At 47.3% G+C, this 27273-nt stretch overlaps 1 protein-coding gene across 1 annotated transcript in view; it reads left to right on the forward strand.

The window, feature by feature from the left end:
• Positions 1-27015, forward strand: part of ankrd24 (ankyrin repeat domain 24) — a 118144-nt gene extending 91129 nt beyond the window's left edge. Inside the window, exons 14-20 of the mRNA XM_078198010.1 lie at positions 954-1020; positions 7861-7982; positions 10798-12306; positions 14749-14913; positions 17327-17377; positions 25712-25777; positions 26938-27015. Of these exons, the coding sequence (XP_078054136.1) occupies positions 954-1020; positions 7861-7982; positions 10798-12306; positions 14749-14913; positions 17327-17377; positions 25712-25777; positions 26938-27015 (2058 nt within the window). The remainder of the gene's footprint in view (positions 1-953; positions 1021-7860; positions 7983-10797; positions 12307-14748; positions 14914-17326; positions 17378-25711; positions 25778-26937) is intronic.
• The last annotated feature ends 258 nt before the right edge of the window (positions 27016-27273 follow it).

Here is a 27273-nt window from a genome sequence, read left to right on the forward strand (position 1 = left end):
CTGCACTGCCCTCATCTACCTTCTTGGTTACCCCTTCAAAAAACTCAATTAAATTTGTGAGACATGATTTTCCACTCACAAAGCCATGCTGACTATTCCTAATCAGTCCTTGCATCTCTAAATGCCTGTAGATCCTGTCTCTCAAAATACCTTCCAACAATTTACCCACCACAGATGTGAGGCTCACTGGCCTGTAGTTCCCAGGCTTTTCCCTGCAGCCCAGCCCATTTTAAACAAAGGCACAACATTTGCCACTCTCCAATCTTCAGGCACCTCACCCGTGACTATCGATGATTCAATTATCTCGCCTAGGGGACCCGCAATTTCCTCCCTAGCCTCCCACAACATCTGGGATACACTTCATCAGGTCCCGGGGATTTATCTACCTTGATGCGCTTTAAGACTTCCAGCACCTCCTTCTCTGTAATATATGCACTCCTCAAGACATCACTATTTATTTCCCCAAGTTCCCTAACATCCATGCTTTTCTCAATAGTAAATACTTGGATCTTGTTTGTCTCCCCTTTGGGGACCGTCAATTGGAATTTGAATTTGGTTTTTGGAGGAAGCAAGGAATGGATTTGGGTTTGCCCGGTCCATTCTGAGCACTGGCTTTGGAACTTTAAGGATAGAGTAAATAGTAAAAAAAAAAGGTGACTCACCACCACCTAGCCAATTAGTCCACCATCCCCGCTCTTTCTTTATAACCATGCAGCGACATTACACAGCATTGTCAGGATCTCACAGGGGAATTAATATTGCATGGATTACATTTGAAGTACATACGTTGTTACCAGACATCCAATTATTGCACAACAAGTCATAGCGAGATAAAGGCCTGGTTAGGCTGTTTTCAGTAATATTATTTGAGGGATTGATATTGGCCGGGACACTGGGATTGATGAGGAATGTCTAGAATTCCATTTCCTAATTGAAATGCTTTTGACCCTCAGCAGGGCAAACATCAGGATAATGAGAGCGAACTCATGGTTGAAGAAGAGACGCTGGACAATTTCCCAGGTACACCGAGTTTGGAGCTGCAATCACATTTTTGTGATTATGTAATTAAGTGAATTGATGAATTTTGACAAAGTAGAGAAAAACATAGAAGCTCCAACATGAAACAGGTCATTGGAGCCAAGCAGTCCATTGTTGTTGTTAAATCATTGCCTGACAATACCGTTCTAACCATGTTTTCCCAGGTTGTTCCCATATCTCCTGGATAATGGCGTAGTGGTATTGTCACTGAAAGAGTAATCCAGAGGTTAATGCTCTGGGTACATAGGTTCAAATCCCACTGTGATAGTTGAATCATCCAGCCTATATGTGATTCTAGACCTAGCAATGTGTATGACTCTGAAATGGAAACATAGAAACTAGAAGCAGGAGCCGGCTCCGCCATTCATTTTGATCATTGAATTTCAATATCCTGATTCCCCCTTTCCTCCCATATCCCTTGATCCCTTTTGCCCCAACAGCTATATCTAATTTCTTCTTGAAATCAGACAAATGGTCTAAGAAACCACTTAGTTCTGCCAAACTAAAATTAAAATTAAAAGTGTCAGCACAGGTGGAAAAGGTGGTGAAGAAAGCATGTGGCATGCTTGCCTTCATGGGCTGGGGCATTGGGTATAAATATTGGCAAATTATGTTACAGTTGTGTAAAACGCTGGTTAAGCCAGATTTGGAATACTGTGTCCAATCCTGATCGCCAGAAGGACGTGGACACTTTGGAGAGAGTACAGAAAAGGTTCACCAGGATGTTGCCTGGTTTGGAGGTATTAGCTATGAGGAGAGATTAAATAAACTGGGATTGTTCTCCTTGGAGAGACAGAGGCTGAGGGGACGACCCGATAGAAGTTTATAAAATTATGAGGGGCATAGATAAGGTGAACAGTTGGAAGCTTTTTCCCAGAGCAGAAATGACAATTACAAGGGGGCACAAGTTCAAGATAAGGGGGGAAAGATTCAGTGGAGACGTGCGGGGGAAGTTTTTTACGCAGAGGGTGTAGGGTGTCTGGGATGCACTTGCCAAGTGAGGTGGTTGAGGCAGATATGTTAGCGACATTTAAGACTTATCTGGATAGACACATGAACAGGTGGAGAATAGAGGGATACCGGTGGTTGGTCGAGATAGGACAATGTGATCGGTGCAGGCTTGGTGGGCTGAAGGGCCTGTTCCTGTGCTGTACTGTTCTTTGTTCAAACTGCTACAGAGTCAAAAAGAAATGGAGCTAAATGGCCCACCCGGCATGAACCCAGGCACTGGAAACAACAACAACACACCCACACTTATCACTCCATCAATGTTCTCCTTACTAAGATCTGGGGACTTGTGCCAAAATTAGAAGAGCTGTCCCACACAATAATCAAACAATAGCCTGACATACTTATACTCACTGAAGCATACTTTACAGACACTACCATCACCATATGTTCTGTCCTACTGGCTAGACAGACTCACCTGAAGTGGCAGCACAATGATATACAGTCATTGACTCCAGCCCCATCTTGTGTAACACTACAACAGGATAGATTTAGAACAAATCTAGCAACTCAAAACTGGGCATCTATGAGATGTGCAGCAGAATTGTACTCAACCACAATCTGTAACCTCATGGCCTGGCAGATCCTGCACACTACCATTACCACCAAGCCAGGGGATGAGTCTTGGTTCAATGAAGAGGGCAGAAGGGCATGCCAGGAGCAGCACCAAGCATACATAAAAATTACCTGTCAACCTGGTGAAGCTACAACATAGGACTACTTACATGACAAGCGGCATGTAATAGACAGATCTAAGAGATCCCACAGCCAACGAATCAGATCTGCAATCCTGCCACATCCAGCCGTGAATGGTGGTGGAGAATCAACAACTCGCTGGAGGAAGAAGCTCCACAAATAGCACATTAGTACAAAAACCAAAGCTTTTGCAGCCAACTTCAGCCAGAATTGGACAATAAATCATGGCCTCTTCATGGAGTTTTGAGCATCATGGATGTCAGTCCTCAGTCAATTCAATTCACTTCACATGATATCAAGAAATGGCTACAGGCACTGGATAGTGCAAAGGCTATAGGCCCTGACAATATTCTGGCAATAGTACTAAAGACATCTGCTTCAGAACCAGCTGCAATACTAGCCAAGCTGTTCCAGTACAACTACAATACTGGCATCTCCCCGACAATGTGGAAGATTGCCCAGATATGTCCTGTCCACTAAATGCAGGACAAATCCAACCCGGCCAATTATCGGCCCATCAATCTACTTTCAATCATCAGTAAAGTGACGCAAGGTCAGCGACAGTGCTATCAAGCAGCACCTGCTCAGCAATAACTTGCCCATTGACACTCAGTTTGGATTTCGCCAGAGTTGTTTAGCTCCTCACCTCATTGCAGCCTTAGTTCAAACATGGACAAAAAAGCTGAACTAAGAAAGTGAGATGAGAGTGACAGCCTTTGACGTCAAGATAGCATTTGACAGAGTGTGATAGCAAGGAGCCCTAGCAAAACCTTACTTGCTACTTATCATGCTTTGGCTGATAAGTGGCAAGTAAGGTTCGTGCCACACAAGTGCCAGGCAATGACCATCTCCTATAAAGGAGAATCCAAGCATCTCCGCTTGACATCAATGGCATTACCATTGCCAAATACTCCACTATCAGCATCGTGGGACTTAGCATTGATCAGAAACTGAACTGGACCAGCCATTTAAAACTGTGGCTACAAGAACAGGTCAGAAGCTGGGAATTCTGCAGTGAGTATCAGAGCCTATTCACCATCTACAAAGCACAAGCCTGGATGGGTGCAGCTACAACAACACTCAAGAAGCTCGACACCATCCAGGACTAAGCAGCCCACTTGATTGCCACCCCATCCACAAACATCCACTCCCTCCACCACCGACGAACAGTGGCAGCCACGTGCACCATCTCCAAGATGCACTGCAGGAACTCACCAAGGCTCTTCCAAACCCATGACCACTACCATCTAGAAGGACAAGGGCAGCAGATACCTGGGAATAGCAGCACCACCTGCAAGTTCCCCTCCAAGCTTCACACCATCCTGACTTGGAAATATATCACTGTTTCTTCACTGTCGCTGGGTCAAAATCCTGGGATTCCCTCCCTAACAGCACTGTGGGTGTACCTACACCACATGGACTGCAGCGGTTCAGGAAGGCAGCTCACCACCACCTTCTCAAGGGCAATTAGGTATGGGCAATAAATGCTGGCCTGTTTAGCAATGTCCTGTGAAAGAATTTTAAAAATCTCATCAATCCCTTTTCCATCATTCACCAATTCAATCTAAGCCTGAACGTTGACAAAGAAAGAAAGTATTGATCTCTGTGACACCATATCATAAGACCATAAGACCATAAGACATAGGAGCGGAAGTAAGGCCATTCGGCCCATCGAGTCCACTCCACCATTCAATCATGGTTGATTTCAACTCCATTTACCCGCTCTCTCCCCATAGCCCTTAATTCCTCGAGAAATCAAGAATTTATCAATTTCTGTCTTGAAGACGCTCAACGTCTCGGCCTCCACAGCCCTCTGTGGCAATGAATTCCACAGACCCACCACTCTCTGGCTGAAGAAATTTCTCCTCATCTCTGTTCTGAAGTGACTCCCTTTTATTCTAAGGCTGTGCCCCCGCGTCCTAGTCTCCCCTGTTAATGGAAACAACTTCCCTACGTCCATCCTATCTAAGCCGTTCATTATCTTGTAAGTTTCTATCAGATCTCCCCTCAACCTCCTAAACTCCAATGAATATAATCCCACGATCCTCAGACGTTCATCGTATGTCAGGCCTACCATTCCTGGGATCATCCGTGTGAATCTCCGCTGGACCCGCTCCAGTGCCAGTATGTCCTTCCTGAGGTGTGGGGCCCAAAATTGCTCACAGTACTCCAAATGGGGCCTAACCAGTGCTTTATAAAGCCTCAGAAGTACATCCCTGCTTTTGTATTCCAAGCCTCTTGAGAGAAATGACAACATTACATTTGCTTTCTTAATTACGGACTCAACCCGCAAGTTTACCTTTAGAGAATCCTGGACTAGGACTCCCAAGTCCCTTTGCACTTTAGCATTATGAATTTTGTCACCGTTTAGAAAATAGTCCATGCCTCTATTCTTTTTTCCAAAGTGCACGACCTCGCACTTGCCCACGTTGAATTTCATCAGCCACTTCTTGGACCACTCTCCTAAACTGTCTAAATCTTTCTGCAGCCTCCCCACCTCCTCAATACTACCTGCCCCTCCACCTATCTTTGTATCATCGGCAAACTTGGCCAGAATGCTCCCAGTCCCGTCATCTAGATCGTTAATATATAAAGAGAACAGCTGTGGCCCCAACACTGAACCCTGCGGGACACCACTTGTCACCGGTTGCCATTCTGAGAAAGAACCTTTTATCCCAACTCTCTGCCTTCTGTCTGACAGCCAATCGTCAATCCATGTTAGTACCTTGCCTCGAATACCATGGGCCCTTATTTTACTCAGCAGTCTCCCGTGAGGCACCTTGTCAAAGGCCTTTTGGAAGTCAAGATAGATAACATCTATCTTGTATCCAATCCTGGCAAGGGCTGATTGTCCTCATGGACCAGGATGGACAGAAGCTACAGGCCTGGTCAGCGATGCTTACATTCCACAAATAGTTAAACAAGCCCTCGTAATGTATGGTTACCACTTATCTGCTTAAATCTTTCAGGGTGATCCATAGGGTTACTGTTTGGGTTGTAAATGTAACCAATCAAATGTCACATCTGACTTGCCCAAAGCTTGTTCACAAGGCACAAGTCAGGAGTGTGATGGAATACTCTCCACTTGTCTGGATGGATGCAACTCCAACAACACTCAAGAAGCTCAACATGACTAAATACTGAATGGAAATGAAGCAAAGCTGTAGGTCAGGACAGAGATCGCAACAACATGGCGAAAGCTCAGAGAAGAACCATTCTTGTTATACACCAAATTACTATAACAATTCCATCACATTACACCAGTCATTGTCAACACGGGGCACACTGGATTTGTGTAAACAGACATCCAATAAGCAGTTGGAATTGTAAATATGGGGTGGTAAATTTTTGTAAAAACAATAACCGTAATTAGATTTGAACGCAGCTGCAGCAAGGCAGTGAAGTTTGAGGAAAGAAATTCACAGGATTTTAGAGACCTTAGACTGTAACATCAAATAATGGAATTCAGCTTTTTAATCACATGAGGATTAGAATGTAAAAGACGAGAGATAAGGCTGATCCTTTAAACCTTAGTAAGACCTTGATTAGAATACTGCCTATAGTATGGCAGCACACAACTGGAAGGGTATCACGGCTTTAGAGAACTTACAGGGCAGACTCACAAAGATGCAACCTAATGTATGCCAGTGACTCTCACTGGGGTACAGTCCCCCTGACACTGACTCTCACTGGGTTACTGTCTCCCTGACACTGACTCTCACTGGGGTACAGTCCCCCTGACACTGACTCTCACTGGGGTACAGTAACCCTGACGCTGACTCTCTCTGGGATACAGTTCCTCTGACGCTGACTCTCACTGGGTTACTGTCTCCCTGACACTGACTCTCACTGGGGTACAGTTCCCCTGACACTGACTCTCACTGGGGTACAGTTCCCCTGACACTGACTCTCACTGGGGTACAGTTCCCCTGACACTGACTCTCACTGGGATACAGTCCCTCTGACGCTGACTCTCACTGGGTTACTGTCCCCCTGACACTGACTCTCACTGGGATACAGTCCCCCTGACACTGACTCTCACTGGGATACAGTCCCCCTGATACTGACTCTCACTGGGGTACAGTTCCCCTGACACTGACTCTCACTGGGGTACAGTTCCCTGACACTGACTCTCACTGGGGTACAGTTCCCCTGACACTGACTCTCACTGGGGTACAGTTCCCCTGACACTGACTCTCATTGAGGTACAGTCCCGCTGACACTGACACTCACTGGGGTACAGTTCCCCTGACACTGACTCTCTCTGGGGTACAGTCCCCCTGACACTGACTCTCACTGGGATACAGTCCCCCTGACACTGACTCTCACTGGGGTACAGTTCCTCTGATACTGACTCTCACTGGGGTACAGTCCCCCTGACACTGACTCTCACTGGGATACAGTCCCCCTGATACTGACTCTCACTGGGGTACAGTTCCCCTGACGCTGACTCTCACTGGGGTACAGTTCCTCTGATACTGACTCTCACTGGGGTACAGTTCCCCTGATACTGACTCTCACTGGGGTACAGTTCCCCTGACACTGACTCTCACTGGGATTTAGTCGCCCTGATACTGACTCTCTCTGGGGTACAGTTCCCTGACACTGACTCTCACTGGGGTACAGTTCCCCTGACGCTGACTCTCTCTGGGGTACAGTTCCCCTGACGCTGACTCTCACTGGGGTACAGTTCCCCTGACGCTGACTCTCACTGGGGTACAGTTCCCCTGACGCTGACTCTCACTGGGGTACAGTTCCCCTGACGCTGACTCTCACTGGGGTACAGTTCCCCTGACGCTGACTCTCACTGGGGTACAGTTCCCCTGACGCTGACTCTCACTGGGGTGCAGTTCCCCTGACGCTGACTCTCACTGGGGTACAGTTCCTCTGACACTGACTCTCACTGGGGTACAGTTCCCCTGACGCTGACTCTCACTGGGATTTAGTCGCCCTGATACTGACTCTCACTGGGGTACAGTTCCCTGACACTGACTCTCACTGGGGTACAGTTCCCCTGACACTGACACTTGTTGGCATTTTTATTTGAATTTTGGAATTGAAAGAGCCTTGAAACTGTTTCAATGCATTGGCTGCCTTTATTGTCTTGTGTTGTTTCAGTGATAGAGAAGTTACTCTCGAAGAAGGGTATTAACAGTTCAAGCGAGGAATGGCTTGTGTCACTGCAGAGTCAAGTGGAGTCACTCACTAGTGAAAACCAGGAGCTGCAAGGGAGATTGCAGGTAACCAACCCTTGGAACATGGGCCTTGTTATTTGTACATTGGACAATGCTGGGAGAATGTTGAAGGAAGGTAAAGAGATGAATCCACAATCTGCTGTGTACAGTCTTACTGCCCATTTCACATCAGTGATTATCCAGACTTGCAAACACGTCATGAGGAGTTCTCCATTGAGTGGCTGGTTTAAATTTAACATTTGCCACATGGATTTCCCAGGGATTTGGAAACACGACATCAAAAGGGCGGTGGGAGCTGATAGGTAAATTGCCTTTTCCAGCACCCCTTGTGGGCCAAGAGTGCTCTCTACACTCCCAAAATAAGTGATCGCTCCCAATCAATTGGGGCTACTCTCTCTCTGTCCCTCCTGTATTGATTGGGGACTTACTCACCCCTCCAATAGCAGATATCCACAAGCTGTTGCAATGGTAGCCAACCTTTCGCCCCCCCAATCCCTCCCCACCAACTCTGTAAACACAGTGCCCTGCCTCCCTTCCTCAGGTAACAGCCTTCCTCTTTTACCTGCCATTACCCCCAGCAAACCCTAATCTGTCAGCCCCTCCTGATTCGCGGATACTGTCCCTGAGGGTTCCTGACTTCGGTTCCCGCCTCCCCCCCCGCCCCCCCGCCCCCCCGCCCCCGCACCACCCCCCCAACCCCGGCTCTAGCTTTCCTGCCTGACAGGAGGCCAGTGTGTCCATTTTGCTGGCTGCTGGATAGAAAATCTCATGCCTTTTTGTGAAAGAAATCCTTGAATCTTAGCCAGTCTGGCTTGTTGGCGACCCCAAAGAGGTTGTCTCTTCCCACCCTGCGGTGCAGCCTGGTTTGTACTGAATTGCGAGCGATTAAATGCCAGTGCAGCCCACATCCCGAGAAGGAATTATACAAAAACTGAACCAATTCATTTTAAACAGATTAGTGATGCTGATGGGAAAATTGAGATGCAACATATTATCATTGGGAATTTGAGGAAGTGCTTCTAACTTGCCAACTGGCTTGTTGAGTTAGCCTCTATTGAAATATAGAAATGATAGAAAGGCAATAGGAAGCAACATCCAAGCTGTGAATCAGATCAGCTTGTTGGGATTGGGTGGGGTTTAGGGTCTGCAAAACTCTCCTGCAATAATTGCAGCTGTGGTACATAGAAAAGAATGCGCTTTTCACAACCACTCGACATCTTAACATTTTGCAGCCAAAGAAATACTTTATGAAGTGTAGGTGCTTCGTAATGTCGGAAACATTACAAAGCGCTAATTTGTGCACAACAAGCTCCCACAGACAACAATGTGGTAATGAGTGGATGATCTGCTTTTTGTGATGTCGATTAGAGGATAAGTATTGGTCAAGACACCTGGGATAACTGCTCTTCTTCAAAAATGCATCATGGGATCTTTTATATACACCTGTGCCGACAGATGTCGGCTCAGATAAATGTCCCCTCCTAAAAAATGGCACCTCTGACAGTGAAGCACTTCCTCAGTACTGCACTAGAGTGTCAGCCTTGATCTCACCCCGTCCCCAGGTGGGACTTGGACCCAGAAACTTGTGAATCTGAGACAAACGTGCTGCCGACCGAGTCACGGATGACACTTGAGGCATTTCATTACTGTTGCCAACCAAACCTGGATTGTTTATGTAACCCCCTGCTGACCACTATATGGGGCTACTATTTAGATATTCAATCAAAGGATCCCGAATTCCTAGCGGTTGATGTTGATTTGGCTAATTCCCTGTTTACCCATAAATGTCAGTACTGTAATCGGAATATCAAAAATAAATTTAATAGCAAATATAATTAACAGACACAAAACAGTGAGCTCTGATCTATAACCGTTGGGGCCCATCCGTTGGTGCACACATGGGGAAACTCGTCCTCAGTAACACACTTGTAGATACTGTTCCAGTTGGATTGTATCGTCCCCACCAATTACTCACGACACACACTCACACAGTCCAGAAGAGACACACGTGTGGAAGATGATGCTGTAGGAGGCAGAGGTGCCTCGAGCTATCCGTGCAGCAACACAGGTCCAGTGCGCTGAAGGCTGTCCTCCTCGGCAGTAATGAAAAGAACAGGCAGGAGAATGCCTGGCAGTCTCTCACTCCAAGCACAATTCTCACTGCCTGGGAAAAGCTCCTCTTCAAAACGTGGCTATCTCTCTCGCTGCACACTCCCTGCCTTACCCCGCAGCTGCTTCACTTCCTGGCGCCTTTTTTTTCTTCCCGCCCCAGAGCAATCCGATTGGCCCAGCCCACATCGCTCAACAAACAGCATACTGTTCAGCAAACAGGACACTGAAACCCACAAGGGACAAAGAACACGGCACGGTAGCACAGTGGTTAGCACTGCTGCTTCACAGCTCCAGGGGCCTGGGTTCGATTCCCGGCTTGGGTCACTGTCTGTGTGGAGTTTCCACATTCTCCTCGTGTCTGCGTGGGTTTCCTCTGGGTGCTCCGGTTTCCTCCCACAGTCCAAAGATGTGTGAGTTAGGTTGATTGGCCATGCTAAAATTGCCCCTTAGTGTCCTGGGATGCGTAGATTAGAGGGATTAGTGGGTAAAATATGTAGGGATATGGGGGTAGGGCCTGGGTGGGATTGTGGTCGGTGCAGACTCGATGGGCCGAATGGCCTCTTTCTGTACTGTAGGGTTTCTCTGTTTCTCTTTCTCTCTGAAAGAACACTTGTAAATGTCTTCCCCACAAATCCCCATTTTTCTCAGTCCCTTACATTTAAATGACTCTAAGCCAAGATAACTGCTATGTATAGTCTATTACGAAATGTGTTACTCATCAGTATTTATTACTGTTGCTTTTTATCAGGAGTTGGAGTATTTGCAGAAAGGAGCAAATGAAGGGGAGTCATCAGAGAGCCTGGATTTTGTCCCAGTTCTTCTCTATGATGCCCTCCAAGCAGAGTTTGAGAAGCTGAAGGAACAGTATGAACAGTCCCAAGCTGCAATCATGGAGGAGGTTAACCCAGCAACCTCTGAAAAGCTAGTCTCACTGGAAGCATATCAACAGTTAAAGGTGGAGCATGAGCAAGAAGTTCAAAGGCTGCAAGACGTTCTTGACGAGCTGAAGGTCAAGACCCACTCAAAGGTAGAAGACTCATCCAGAGATGAGACGAAAGACTTGGCAGAACGTGGAAGCAAAGATGTCGAAGAACTCATTAAAAAATTGAAGGATACCCAAGACAAATATGAGGTGGCAATGAGTGAGATTCAACTACTAGAAGAACAGATTCAACTAGGAATTCTTTCAGTGGAAGTAAAAGCAACTATGAGAAACACAGAGACTATAAAAACAATCCCGGAACAGCAGGCTGTTAAAATGGAGTATTTGCGAGCAGGTATAACAGAGGTAGAAGAAGAAAAGAAGGTGAAAGCCTTAGAGGAAAAGGTGAATGAAATGGAGAAGATTCTGGCTCACAGTATTCCTTTGGAAGAGTACAATGGAATGAGAATGTCGCTAAATACCTCCCTGGAAGAAATTTCCAGAGAGAATTTATTGCTAACAGAAAAATACACCAAGGCGGAAGGTGAACTTAAGGATCTGAAGAGAGGCCACTTTGAAGAGACAGCTGAAAATGGAACTGAAGATTCCATCAAAGTCAAGGAACAATTAGATTTGCTGAGCAAATCCCACAATGAATTGCAGGAAGAATGCAGAGAGCTTCAAGCAGAATATGAAAAGAAAGTTGAAGAACTGAAGTCAGTACAATTGTCGTGCGTCCCAAAGGCGGAACATGAAGAGGTGAAGGATAAGCTGAATAAATCCCTCCGGGAAGCCAACAAGCAGCTCCATGATTTAAAGGCAACACACAATGCTATCCAACAAAAAATCACCAGGCTAGAAGATGAGATAGAACAGCAAAGGGTGAGTTCCATACCTTGGGCTGAGCATACGAAAATGAGGGAATCGCTGGAAAAATCTCTGCAGGATACAAAAGGGATGCTGAGCAATGTGAAGGATCAGTTGGCCACAAAGGAAAAAGAAATTTCCCAGCGACAGTTGGAAATGGAGTCAATGAAAGGACAATTCATTCAAAACGAAGAGCATGAAAAGATTACCAGCTCGCTGAAAGCTGAGGTGAATTCTTTAGTCGTTAAATTAAACGATCTGACTAAGAAGCATGAGAAGACCTGCACTGAGGTGTTCCGGGTACAGAGGGAGGCACTCTTTATGAAGAGTGAAAAGCAGGCTGCAGAGGAAGAGGTGATCGCAGCACAGAAACAGCTGAGTGACTTAAAAGCAGAGTCCACCAAGATCATGGAACTGCAAAAACACATTGAGGACTCCGCTGGTCTTGTTAAGGAAAAAGATAAGAAGGTATTTCCAGATCACACAATCTTTCTGTTCTTCAGTGTTGCTGAATCAATATGAACTCATGTACCTTTCTGATTGCTCTTAAATACTTTTTGCTGTGCATGCTGTGCATTCTTTTCAGCGCCATATCTTAGCGATGGTGGGTCCTGGAACAATGCAGGCCTCTTGTCTATTACTAACCCACCGAGTATAATCTATCCAATCACGGACCCAGTACACTGACTTGATCTCCGGTGAATCTCAGCACTATGCAGAGTTTGCTCTGACAGCTTCTGACCTTTTCCCAAATCCCTTTTTTTCAGTCACTCTCTCCCTTCCTCCATAGCACCATAGAATCCCTACAGCGCAGAAAGAGGCCATTTGGCCCATCGAGTCTGCACTGACTCTCTGAAAGAACATACGGCCCAGGCTCTTGACTCTGCTCTATCCCCGTAACCTCAGATATTTACCATGGCTAATCTGCCTAATTTACACATCTTTGGACACAAGGGGCAATTTACCATGGGCAATTCACCTAACCTGCACACCTTTGGACACCAGGGGTAATTTAGCATGGCCAATCCACCTAACCTGCATGTCTTTGGACTGTGGAAGGAAGCCAGTGCAACCGGAGGAAACCCATGCAGACCACTGAATATGCTGCGTCATTCAATATGATTATGGCTGATCTTGGGCTTGCATTCCATTTTCCCGTGAATTCCCCATATCTTATAATTTCCCGTGGGACCGACAATCTGCCGATCCCAGCCATAAATGTATTCAACAATGGCACACCCACAACCCTCTAGGGTAAAGAATTTCAAAGATACAGAACCCTTTGAGGGAAGAAATTTCTCCTCATCTCAATCCTAAATGATCAGCCCCTTATCTTGAGACTGTGCCCCTGTGTTTTTGATTCCCCAACCAGTAGAAGCAACCTCTCAGTGTCCACCCTATCAGTCTTTTAAGTTGCAATGAGTTTGCTTCTCGTTCATCTAAACTTCAGAGAATATAAGCCCAATTTACTCAGCATCTTAGCAGGACAACTCCCTCACCCCAGGGATCAATTTGGTGAACCTTTGCTGTATCATCTCCAGTGCAAGTATATCCTTTCTTAAATGTGGAGACCAAACCTGCATATGGTATTCCAGAATTTTGACCAAAACCCTGTACAATTGCAGAAAGACTTCTTTATTCTTGTACTGCTCTTGCAATAAAGGCCAGCATGCCACTGCCTCCCTATTTGCTTGCTGCATCTGCATGCTAACTTCCTGTATTCCTTGCATGAGCACAGCCCAAGTCTCTTTCAACGTTGACACTTACAAGTTTCTCATCTTTGAAAAAATATTCTGCTTTTTTATTCTTGCAATCAAAGTGAATAATTTCACACTTCCCTATATGGTAATCCACCTGCCATTTTGTAGCCCACTCACCCAATGTGTCTGTATCTCTCCATCCCATGTCCTGCCCACAGTTTACCTTTCCACCTAGTTTGGTATCATCAGCAAACTTAGATACATTACTCTCTGTTTCTTCATCTAAGTTATTAATATAGATTGTAAGTAGCTGAGGGCCCAGCACTGATCCTTGTGGTACTCCATTATTCACTGCCTGCCAACCTGAAAAAGCTCCGTTAATGCCCAAATTCTTCATTTCCATTAATCTATCTTTTGTCCACACTAATATATTATCCCGACTTCATGACCTCTTAATTTGCCTATCAACCTTTTGTGCAGCACATTATCAAATGCCTTTATGAAAATTCAGGTATACTACATCTACTGGTTCCCCTTTATCTACCCTCCTTGTTAACATTCTCAAAAACCTCTAATAAATTTGCCAAAAAGCATTTCCTCTTTGTAAAACCACATTGACTCATTCTAATCATACTCTGGTTTTCTAAGTGCATTGTTAAAACTTCCGTAATAGATTTCCACATGAAACTCTAAAACTGACTACACATTTCTGCGCTTGTTTACTTGCTATAAATGATACATTGAGACGGGGGGGGGTGGGGGTGGGGGGGGGGGGTAATTTTTCCGTCCCGCCCGCCATGGGAATCGTAGTAAGTGGGAAGGGGGTGGGGGGGGGTTGGATCATGCAAAGGTCTGTTGACCTCGGGTGGGATTTTCCTGTTTTGGGGTGAATGTGGCTGGAAACTCCCACCCAAGGAGTCTAGACAGAATTTCTTTTGTACATTTTGATTGCAAAACTATTGGTGTTGATCAAATTGCTCTTGATTGCTTTCTGTTTCGCTATCAGTCATGGATTAGTGCATCAGGAAATATTTCCTTCTGGATTGTTACTGACGGGTGTATGTTAATTGTCCTCTGACACCATCCCTCAGTGGAATGGAGTGGCGAGGTTGTCCCAGATTGAGTGCTGGTTCTCCATGTTACTATCTTCATTTGTAACCAGAATGTTCCTTGCTGCTAATTGTTTTTCTGCAATTCTTTTTGTTTGTAGATAACCGAGTTATCCAAAGAGGTATTTAAACTGAAGGAGGCTTTGAACAGTCTGTCGGAGAAGTTAAACGCTGCAGCACTACCTCCAAAACCAGCCTCCCACTCCAACCAACAACACACAGAATCCACACAGAGACAGATCAGATTGTTACAGCAACAGCTAGCTGTAAGAAGGGCACCTGGAATACTGTGAACAGTTTTGTTCCCCTTTTCTAAGGAAAGATATACTAGCATTGGAGCCAGAACAGAGAAAGTTCACCAATTTGATCTGGGTGTGGAGGGATTTTCTTACGAGGAGAGGTTGAGTAGGTTGGATCCGTACTCATTGGAGTTTAGAAGAATGAGAAGCAACCTTACTGAGACATTTAGGATTCTCAGGGGCTTGACAGGGTAGATGCTGAGAGATCGTTTCCCCTTGTGGGAGAGTCTAGGACCAGAGGGCATAATCTCAGAGTAAGGGGTCCCCCATTTAAGCCAGAGGTGAGGAGGAATTTATTCTCTCAGAGGGTAGATTTTTTTGATTTGATTTATTATGGTCACATGTATTAGAATACAGTGAAAAGTATTGTTCCTTGTGTGCTATACAGACAAAGCATACTGTTCATAGAGAAGGAACAGAGAGAGTGCAGAATGTAGTGTTACAGTCATAGCTAGGGTGTAGAGAAAGATCAACTTAATGCGAGGTAGATCCATTCAAAAGTCTGATGGCAGCAGGGAAGAAGCTGTTCTTGAGTTGACTGGTACGTGTCCTCAGACTTGTGTATATTTTTCCCAATAGAAGAAGGTTGAAGAGAGTATGTCCGGAGTGTGTGGAGTCCTTAATTATGCTGACTACTTTTTCAAGGCAGTGGGAAGTGTAGACAGAGTCACTGGATGGGAGGCTGGTTTGCATGATGGACTGAGCTACATTCACAACCTTCTTGCACATAGCAGGAGACATACCAAGCTGTGATACAACCAGAAAAAATGCTTTCTATGGTGCATCTGTAAAAGTTGGTGAGAATCGTAGTTGACATGCCAAATTTCCTTAGCCTCTTGAGAAAGTAGAGGCATTGGTGAATCTATGGAATTCTTTACCACAGGGGGTTTTGAAGGCTGGGTCACTAATAAATTCAAGGCTGAGATAGACAAAGTTTTAATCAGTAAGAGAATCAAAGGCTATGGGGATAAGGTGGGAAAGTGAAGTTGAGGATCAGTCATGGTCTAATTGAATGGCGTAGCTGATCCAATGGGCCGAATGGCCTACTTCTGTTCCCATATCTTATGGTCTTTTTGTCTCAGTCATTAAAGATGGCAGGACAGGTTAATAAAGCTTACAGTATCCTGGGCTTTATTAATACAGGTATGGAGTACAAAATAAGCACATAATAGCCTCAGCTGGAAAACTGTGTCCAGTTCTGGACACCACACTTTAGGAAAGACGTGAAGGCATTAGAGAGGTGCAGAAAAGATTCATGAGTACAGTTCCTGGGATGAAGATCATAGAATCATAAAATCCCTACAGTAGAGAAGGAGGCCGTTCGGCCCATCAAGCCTGCACCTACCCCAAATCCACCCTAACCCCACATATTTACCCTGTTAATCTCCCCGAAACTAGGGTCAATTTAGCATGGCCAATCAACCTAACCCGCACATTTTTGGACTGTGGGAGGAAACTGGAGCACCCGGAGGAAACCCACGCAGACCCGGGGAGAACGTGCAGACTCCACACAGACAGTGACCCAAGCTGGGAATTGAACCTGGGTCCCTGGAGCTGTGAGGCAGCAGCATTAACTGCTGCACCACCGTGCCACCCCACCCCCCAAGATCTTTGGTAACATGGATAAAAATGAGAAGTTGGGACTGTTTTTCATGGAAAAACGAAGGCTGAGAGGAGATTTGACAGAGGTATTCAAAATCATGACGGGTGTGGACAGAGAAGGTAGGGAGAAACTATTGATGGAAGGATCAAGAATGAGAGGGCAATGATTGAAGGTAATTGGAAAAAGAATTGGAGATGTGAGGTGAAATGTTAACACAGTGGGCGATTAGGACAGGGGATGTGCTGCCTGAGAGTGCGGTGGAGGCGGATTCATCCGGGCATTCAAGAGAGAATGAGAATATTATCTGAAAAGGAAGAATGTACAGCGCTACAGGAAGAAAGTGGGAGATTGGCATGAGTTGAATTCTCATTTGGGAAGCTTGTGCAGATATGATAGGCCGAATGGCCTCCTCCTGTGCTCTAACAATTCTGTCACAGCAGGGTAACATAGCTTCAGGAATTACTGGAAGGAGAAGCATTAACATTTAATGAGTTGGTCTTCCAACCAATGACCATGTGCCAGAATGATAATAACCCCAAACACAGGAACAGCAGGAGGTCATTCAGCCCAGTTCTGCCATCCAATGAGATCATGGATAATCTACAATTGAACTCCATTGAATAGTAATTGCTCGAAATCCCTTGATACCGTCACCCCAACAAAAACCAATCAATCTCAGTCTTCAAAATTTCCCCGTTCTGTGAAGAAATGCATTTGATTCTGAATCTCCTGTTGACTTGTCAGAATGACCATTCTTTATCGATTATTCTGCCACAGGTCCAGGCAGGCGGGATTGGAGATTTTGAGAAAACATGGCCGGAGTCCAGGGTGAGCTGAGGAAACCGGCGTGTATCTCTCCAGTTGCACAGCCGAATTTTTCCTCCTGATTCCCTGGCACTCTGTGTGTGCAAACAACTTGGAGGCGTGGTTTTTGCCATCATGCTGGTAGGGCGTGGCCTGATAGAGATGGTAGCACTGGCTCCACAGACCTGCGCTGAAAAGAATATGCCCCGCCCACCTCTGATACGGGGAACCCCACAAACACTGGGGAAACTGCCCCCCCCCCCACCCCTCCCAGGGCAACCCCACACACCCACATATAAGGGGTACCACCCTTATGGATCTCCGCAGCGGGCCCAACCCTGGAACTGCCCCCTTTCAGGTTGGTACTGCCAGGGTGCCACTGCCAAGAAAGGTGCCAGGATGCAGTGCCAGGCCACTGCCTGGCTATGTCCCTCTCCCCAGGGGGTGGGGCGGGGGGCTATACCTACCTTTGCATTCCCCCTGGTGCATCCTTCTTCACTGCCTCACGTTTTGCAAAAGCAGTTCTAAACCTTGCTGATGTGATGTCATGTCGGTATGGGGGGAATTCTTAATGTGGGGGAACATATGGCGGGGAAGCCCTTTAATGATATGATAATTTATTAAAATATATTGAAATAAGGTTCCTGCTCAGAGGGACGGGGAAATTGGAAAATGGGATCTCGTTTTCCGATTCTTGGCAGATTTTGCAACCACAACGCCGTTCACTCTCTCGGCTAATGCGGGCGCAAAATCGCCCCCTCCCCATAGCCGGAAATTTCCAGCTGCTCTTGTTGGTGGGATCTTCCGCCAATGCGAATGAAGATTTCAGTGGCAAGCTAGCCCCGCCGCGGGGAGACTGGAGAATACCAGTCCCTATGCTCAAAGTCAGATGGGACCACCTGCAGTTCCCATCCAAGCCTCACACCATCCTGACTTGGAAATGTAGCAGCCACTCCTTCACTGTCACTGGGTCAAAATCCTGGAACTCCATTCCTAACAACACCGTGCGTGTACCGACACCTCAGGGACTGCAGTGGTTCAAGAAGCTGACTTGGGATAGAGCCATAGAAAAGTGAAAGCACAGAAAGAGACCATTCAGCCCATCATGATTGTATCAGCCCAAATATAAAAACTAATTAAAAAACTAGCTGCCCACCTTCCAGCACCTGGTCAGGACCCTTCACAAGGGGCAATTAGGATTGGGCAATAAGCACTGGGCTTGCTAGTGACACCCACATCCCTTGAATGAATAGAGAATGCCTATTCCTCTCAAGATGTCATGTCTCAAATTATTCATAACGTTTATCCCAGGACATTGAGCGAGATTCTCTGGCCTCTCCTCAGCATGTTTCTCAGTGGTGGGAGGTGGCGTTCTGTTTGCTGATCCTCTGATCCCACCACTATCAATGAGAATTCCTCGCCCCCCCCCTCCCCACACCGCTGGGAAACCCGCTGCAGAGGGTGCACTGCCGTCAGAACCAGAGGATCCTGCCGGCATGAACAGCCGGAAAATTCCGGCCATTATTTTCTGAAAGAAATCCATCCAAATTGCATTTGAATGCGGGTGGCACGGTAGCACAGTGGTTAACACTGCTGCTTCACAGCGCCAGGGACCCGGGTTCGATTCCCACCTTCCCGGTCACTGTGTGGAGTTTGCACGTTCTCCCCAGGTCTGTGTGGGTTTCGTCCGGGTGCTCCGGTTTCCTCCCACATTCTGAAAGACATGCTGGTTAGGTGCACAGGTGCCAGAGTGTGGCGACTAGGGGAATTTCACAGTAACCTCATTGCAGTGTTAATGTAAGGCTTACTTGTGACTAATAAATAAAATTTGTAATTTGCAAATACACAGTGGTTAGTGCTGCTGCCTCACAGCGCCAGGGACCTGGGTTCGATTCCCGGCTTGGGTCACTGTCTGTGTGGAGTTTGCACGTTCTCCCTGTGTCTGCGTGAGGTTTCCTCCGGGTGCTCCGGTTTCCTCCCACAGTCCAAAAGATGTGTGGGTTAGGTGGATTGACCCAAACAGGTGCCAGAGTGTGGCGACTAGGGGAATTTCACAGTAACTTCATTGCAGTGTTAACGTAAGCCAGCTTGTGACACTAATAAATAAACTTTACTTTAACTTTTCAACACACTCTGCTTGCTCCACTTGCTCACTGAAATAAACGTTAAATCCAGGGGTTAGCTTGGTAAAATTATGGAGCACAATCTCCAATGGGAAGGGTTGTATCAGCTGTCTAATAATCATGGAATTGGAGTCATCCATCAAAAGCAATCACCCTGACAGCGGTAACTAACAGCACAGTATTTAGTGAAGAGTGGATTCAATCCCAGTTTCTCCAATCTCGTCAAATCAACGAGGTTCCCCATATCGGCACCATCCTCGTAAATCTCCTCTGCACCCTCTCCAAAGCTTTGCAGTCCTTTCTGGGTTGTGCCCACAATGCCAGTGTGTGGAGTGTGTGCCAAGTGGCATAGGAGAGATGAATGAAGAGTTATGGAGGGAATATTGAGGTGGGCTGGGACTGATGCTGGGTGCTGTTCAGATGGAAGGAGCGCTGTCGCTGTCGGTGAGTCAGAGAAGTAAACACAGTAAGAAGTCTAACAACACCAGGTTGAAGTCCAACAGGTTTATTTGGTAGCAAATGCCACTAGCTTTCGGAGCGCTGCTCCTTCGTTAGGTGAGTGGGAGATCTGCTCGTAAACAGCAAACAGAGCACATAAAGACACAAACTCAATTTACAGAATAATGAATAATGATTGGAATGCGAGTATTTACAGCTAATCAAGTCTTAAAGCTACAGACAATGTGGTGAAAGAGATGTGTATTGTCTCCAGACAGGACAGCCAGTGAGATTTTGCAAATCCAGGCAAGTTGTGGGGGTACAGATAGTGTGACATGAACCCAAGATCCCGGTTGAGGCCGTCCTCATGTGTGCGGACCTGTCGTGTGTCGTGAAGGCCGCCTTGGAGAACGCTTACCCGAATATCAGAGGCCGAATGCCCGTGACCGCTGAAGTGCTCCCCAACAGGAAGAGAACAGTCTTGCCTGGTGATTGTCGAGCAGTGTTCATTCTTCCATTGTCGTAGCATCTGCATGGTTTCCCCAGTGTACCATGCCTCGGGACATCCTTTCCTGCAGGAAAGGATGGGGAGCACTTGGGGAGCACTTCAGCGATCACGGGCATTCGGCCTCTGATATTCGGGTAAGCGTTCTCCAAGGTGGCCTTCACGACACACGACAGCGCAGAGTCGCTGAGCAGAGACTGATAGCCAGGTTCCGCACACATGAGGACGGCCTCAACCGGGATCTTGGGTTCATGTCACACTATCTGTAAACCCCACAACTTGCCTGGACTTGCAAAATCTCACTGGCTGTCCTGTCTGGAGACAATACACATCTCTTTAACCTGTGCTTAATGCTCCCTCCACTCACATTGTCTGTACCTTTAAGACTTGATTAGCTGTAAAGACTCGCATTCCAATCATTATTCATTATTCTGTAAATTGAGTTTGTGTCTTTATATGCCCTTTATGTGTCTTTATATTGCTGTTTATGAGCAGATTTCCCACTCACCTGACGAAGGAGCAGCGCTCCAAAAGCTAGTGGCGTTTGCTACCAAATAAACCTGTTGGACTTTAACCTGGTGTTGTTAGACTCCTTACTGTGTTTACCCCAGTCCAACGCCGGCATCTCTACGTCAGAGAAGTAAGCCAGGTTTAGAACTCTCTTTGACCAGAGAGCAGTATGAAGGCATACTTTGTGGAGGAATAAAAATAGAAAGTTCTGGGAAAGTTCAGCAGCAGTGATAAAGGAAAAGAGTTAACGGGGGTGATATTTGCTGTGAGCAATGTAGGTGCAAAACCTCACGAGAATTTTGCATGCCCCTCGCCAATGAAGGAACAAAGTTCCTGCCCTTCCTATAATTGTAATACATTTACATATAGTCGAAGGACTTCCCAACTCACTGACTATTCACTGATCACTGATGTGAACAGCAAGTATTTAAAATGTGAAGCAGTTGAGGGGAAGTCACCAGGAGCCCAAAGCGAAGTCTCGCCCTGGGGTAGAGGAATGTGTCCAGGCCCTTGGCACTCTGGCCGTGCCACCCTGGCATGCTGGGGTGGGGCCTCTGGGGAGCTCCATTGGGGAGGTGTTCCCCATATGTGTGTTGGGGGGGGGGGGTCCCCCTATACATGAGGGGGAATCCCTGGTGTATGGGGAGGGTTTCCCTTATCCATGAGTGGGGGGGGGGGTGGTGTTCCCCTTAACCATGGGGGGTGTCTGCCCTGGTATGTGTGGGGGAGGGGGTTTCCCCTTATTGTGAGGGAGGTAGCCCACTGTGTGTGGGGGGGTTTCCTGTTTCCGTTGCCCTTGTGCCTGCAGGAATGGGGAGATGTTTTTGTGGCCAGCTGATTGGCGTGCCCTTCCCAAACGGTGCCCTGATCTCTGTGGAGCCAGTGCTGCCAGCCCCACGAGGCCCTGCCCCGTCACAGTGATAGCATCAGAGATGCCAGAAATCTTTTTTTACTGTTAGTCATAGAATCCTAGAATCCCTACAGTGCAGAAGGAGGCCATTCGGCCCATCGAGTCTGCCCTGACCACAATCCCACCCAGGCCCTATACCCGTAACCCCACATATTTACCCTGCTAATCCCCCTGACACTAAGGGGCAGTCAACCTAACCCGCACATCTTTGGAGTGTGGGAGGAAACCCATGTAGACATGGGGAGAACGTGCAAACTCCACACAGACAGTGACCCAAGCCGGGAATTGAACCTGGGTCCCTGGTGCTGGGAGGCAGCAGTGCTAACCCACTGTGCCACCGTGCTGCCCTAAGTGTCGGAAGGTCTGGCGAGAAAAGCCAGCTGTGCAACTGGAGAGCTACAAACCGGTTTTCTTGGCAGAGCCAGCACTTAGAGTAAATTTCAGAATATTTCACCTAACATTTTGAGTCCAATATGACTCTTCTTCAGAGCCTCTTCCTCCAAGCAAGAGGGGTGGAATTTAAAGGGCCTATAGTTTGTGGAGGAATGATTTCAATTGGGTGGTGAGTATGTGAGAGTGTTTAGTGTGTTACCTCACCAGCCTTGCTCAGGTCATTGAAATAATTCTGTTTTTCTGGAAATATATCTCCGTTCCTTAACTGTCGCTGGGTCAAAATGCTGGAATTCTCTCCCTAACAGCACTGCGGGTGTACCTACACCTCAGGGTCTTCAACGGTTCAAGAAGGCAGTGAATCTGTGAAACTCTTTGCCGCAGAAGGCTGTGGAGGCCAGGTCATTGAGTGTCTAAGACAGAGATGGGTGGGTTCTTGATTGATAAGGTGATCAGGAGTTATGGGGAAAAAGCAGGAGAATGGGGATGAGAAAAATATCAGCCATGATTGAATGGCAGAGCAGACTCGATGGGCCGAGTGGTCTAATTCTGCTCCTATGTCTTATGGTCTTGTGGTCTAAGGCAGCTCATCACCACTATCTGAAGGCAAACTAGGGATGGGGGATAAATGCTGGCCTAGTCAGTGACACCCACATCCCGTAAAATGAGTTAAAATAAAATAAACTATCCTGTGATGAAGCAGTCGCCACTCAGTGTAAATGCCTCTGCTTTCAGGTGACACAAGTGCATTTTTGAGAGATTATTGCTTCCTCCCCCAAGCTGGAAGACTGCTTCCTGCTTTCTGAGAAAGGTTTAGAGGATCTGAATCAGCAAAATTCTGCTTTCTTCTCCTCTGGTCTGGTGCCTTGGCCAATGCAGCAAAAGTATTGTCTAGACCAACAGTGAGGTCATTCAGGAGTGAAGTTAAAAAGCCAAACTACTCATCCTCTTTCACCTGAATCCATCCCCCAACCCGATCTGTCTCCCAGATTTCAGGTTGAGGCTGTATAGAAGTTTCCATAGAAAAGTAATGGCACAGAAAGAGGCCATTCAGACCATTGTGTCGATGCCAACTGAAAAAAAAGCCACCCACTCTGATCCTACCTTCCAGCAATCGGTCCATAGCCTTGCAGGTTCCAGCACTTCAGGTACAGATCCAGCTACCTTTTAAAGGAGGTGAGGGTTTCTGCGCCAACCACCAAACTAGGCAGCAAATTCCAGATGCCCACCACCCTCTGGGGAAGAGGTTTCTCCCCATGACCCCTCTAAATCCTTTTCCCAATTATCTTAAATCTGGGCCCCGTGGTGACTGATCCCTCCTCAAGGGGAAAAAGGTCTTCCCTGTCTACTCTGTCTATGATGTGGAGATGCCGGCGTTGGACTGGGGTAAACACAGTAAGAAGTTTAACAACACCAGGTTAAAGTCCAACAGGTTTATTTGGTAGCAAAAGCCACACAAGCTTTCGAGGCTCTGAGCCCCTTCTTCAGGTGAGTGGGAATTCTGTTCACAAACAGAACTTATAAAGACACAGACTCAATTTACATGAATAATGGTTGGAATGCGAATACTTACAACTAATCCAGTCTTTAAGAAACAAAACAATGGGAGTGGAGAGAGCATCAAGACAGGCTAAAAAGATGTGTATTGTCTCCAGACAAGACAGCCAGTGAAACTCTGCAGGTCCACGCAACTGTGGGAGTTACAAATAGTGTGACATAAACCCAATATCCCGGTTGAGGCCGTCCTTGTGTGTGCGGAACTTGGCTATCAGTTTCTGCTCAGCGACTCTGCGCTGTCGTGTGTCACGAAGGCCGCCTTGGAGAACGCTTACCCGAATATCAGAGGCCGAATGCCCGTGACCGCTGAAGTGCTCCCCAACAGGAAGCGAACAGTCTTGCCTGGTGATTGTCGAGCGGTGTTCATTCATTGAAGAAGGGGCTCAGAGCCTCGAAAGCTTGTGTGGCTTTTGCTACCAAATAAACCTGTTGGACTTTAACCTGGTGTTGTTAAACTTCTTACTCTGTCTATGCCCCTCATAATCCTGGACACCTCAACTCCCAGTTCATAGAATTATAGAATCCCTACAGTGGAGAAGGAGGCCATTCGGCCCATCAAGCTTGCACCGACAACAACCCTACCCAGGCCCTATCCCCGTAATCCCACACATTTACCCTGCTAATCCCCCGACACTAAGGAGCAATTTAGCACAGCCAATCAATCTAATCCGCACATTTTTGGAGTGTGGGAGGAAACCGGAGCACCTAGAGGAAACCCACGCAGACACGGGGAGAACGTGCAGACTCCACACACACAGTGACCCAAGCCGGGAATCGAACCCGGGTCCCTGGCGCTGTGAGGCAGCAGTGCTAACCACTGTGCCACTGTGCTGCCCCGGGTCCCTGGCGCTGTGAGGCAGCAGTGCTAACCACTGTGCCACTGTGCTGCCCCGGGTCCCTGGCGCTGAGAGGCAGCAATGCTAACCACTGTACCACAGTGCCGCCCCAGGTCCCTGGCGCTGTGAGGCAGCAGTGCTAACCACTGTGCCACTGTGCTGCCCCGGGTCCCTGGCGCTGAGAGGCAGCAATGCTAACCACTGTACCACAGTGCCGCCCCAGGTCCCTGGCGCTGTGAGGCAGTGGTGCTAACCACTGTACCACCGTGCTGCCCCGGGTCCCTGGCGCTGTGAGGCAGCAGTGCTAACCACTGTGTCACCGTGCTGCCCCGGGTCCCTGGCGCTGTGAGGCTGCAGTGCTAACAACTGTGCCACCGTGCTGCCCCGGGTCCCTGGCGCTGTGAGGCAGCAGTGCTAACCACTGTGTCACCGTGCTGCCCCGGGTCCCTGGCGCTGTGAGGCTGCAGTGCTAACAACTGTGCCACCGTGCTGCCCTGGGTCCCTGGCGCTGTGAGGCAGCAGTGCTAACCACTGTGTCACCGTGCTGCCCCGGGTCCCTGGCGCTGTGAGGCAGCAGTGCTAACCACTGTGCCACTGTGCTGCCCCGGGTCCCTGGCGCTGTGAGGCAGCAGTGCTAACCACTGTGCCACTGAGCTGCCCCGGGTCCCTGGCGCTGTGAGGCAGCAGTGCTAACCACTGTGTCACCGTGCTGCCCTGGGTCCCTGGCGCTGTGAGGCTGCAGTGCTAACCACTGTGCCATCATGCCACCCCGGGTCCCTGGCGCTGTGAGGCAGCAGTGCTAACCACTGTGCCACCGTGCTGCCCCGGGTCCTTGGCGCTGTGAGGCTGCAGTGCTAATCACTGTGCCACTCAGTTAGCTCTGCTACTTTTGCCCATTTTACTCCCATCAGCTGCACCAATGAGGATGCAGATAAGTAAACGCAGGAAGCCTGTGTGCAACTCTAACTGGCCAGTGCTGGGTGTACCTTACTTAAAATGGGCAACGTGGCGAGATTCTCAGCTCATTTGTCAGTAAATGTCACCATATGGAAATGCTCCAGTAAAACTAGATCTGTTTTTTTTTGACAGCAAGCGGAGAGCGAGCACAGAGCCATCGTGACCATTTACCGATCACATCTCCTTTATGCCGTTCAGGTAAGAAGCTCAATGGTGAGGTCACATAGAGGGGAGGCCTTGTGGCGCAGTGAGTTAGCGTCCCTACCTCCGGTTCAGAAGCATTGGGTTCGAGTCCCACCCCAGGATCCGATGGCCAAAGAAGGTGCGCTCAAAATACAGCCCAACAAGTTGGTTCTCAACCTGTAAAATCCTCCCAACACTACACCAACAGCAGGCAGTAAGAGTGGGAGAGGCTCCCGATCAGCCATGTGATGGACAGGATGTTGGAACCTCTACCATCACTATCCATAGTTCCAACTTGGACCTCCCCCGCTATGTGAATTGTGATCTCCACTCGCCATACATCAATTGGACCTGGAGCTTGGGTTGATGGGGACTTTGGTTTCACATCACATCCAACACTGTAGCACTCCCACACTGAAGTGTCATAGAAATTAGAAGTAGGAGTAGGCTATTCAGCCCTTTGAGCCCGTTCTGTTATTCATTTTGATCATGGCTGATCATTGAATTCAATATCCTGATCCTCCCCCTATCCCTTGATCCCTTTAGCCCCAAGAGCTACATCTAATTTTTTCTTGAAATCAGACAACGTTTTGGCCTCAACTACTTTTTGTGGTGGTGAATTCCACACATTCACCACCCTCTGGGTGAAGAAAATCTCTTCACCTCAGTTCTGAAAGGTTTATCCCTTATCCTCAATTCATGACCCCTAGTTCTGGACTTCCCCACCATCGGGAACATTTTTTCTGAATCTACCCTGTCTAACCCTGTTAGAATTTTATAAGTTTCTATGAGATCCCCTCTCACTCTTCCAAACTCCAGTGAATATAATCCTAACTGAGCCGAGATTATGGGCTCAAGTCTCTAAACTGAGATTTGAAGCTACAACCTTCTAAATCGGTGGTTAGAATGTTAACCATGGTTTGTAGCTATGGGCTTGTCAATGCTCTGAAATTACTGGGAGTGAGGCAATCATTTTGCTTTGTGCGTGCGGTCCTTTAGTTTTAAAGTTGAGAATGTGTGGATAAGAGGAAATCCTGTAGTTAAGAAGGAGACAATCCCCGACTAATTACTTTGCTGATCTGCAATCTATAATTCAACTCAAAACTTTGAACACAAAGAAAACCAGAGCTTGCTCTCATCACTGGGAAGGTGACCATCTTGTTTTGTTGTTGCAGGGCCAAATGGATGAAGAGGTCCAGAATGTTTTGCTTCAGATCTTAAAAATGCACAAACATCACAAGCAGGCCATGTGACACTTTTAAGATGGCAATAGTATTTCAATGATGAGGTGTTAGTTCTCACATCCAGTTTTAAAATACTTAGTGCATTCTTTTCTTTACTTTTTCAAGACTCATGAAGAAACGCAGAGAAATAGGACTCTGTGGAATTAATGCTAATTGTATCAGATAGATAAATTGTGAAGGTTGAGGTGTGATGGCTGAGGCAATTATTGCTACAGGTCTACACTGCGTGTCCTGGTGTGGACTGGTGTGGATTGTTGTGAACTAGTG

This window comes from Mustelus asterias, chromosome 26, assembly GCF_964213995.1.
Source record: "Mustelus asterias chromosome 26, sMusAst1.hap1.1, whole genome shotgun sequence".
NCBI classification, from domain to species: domain Eukaryota; kingdom Metazoa; phylum Chordata; class Chondrichthyes; order Carcharhiniformes; family Triakidae; genus Mustelus; species Mustelus asterias.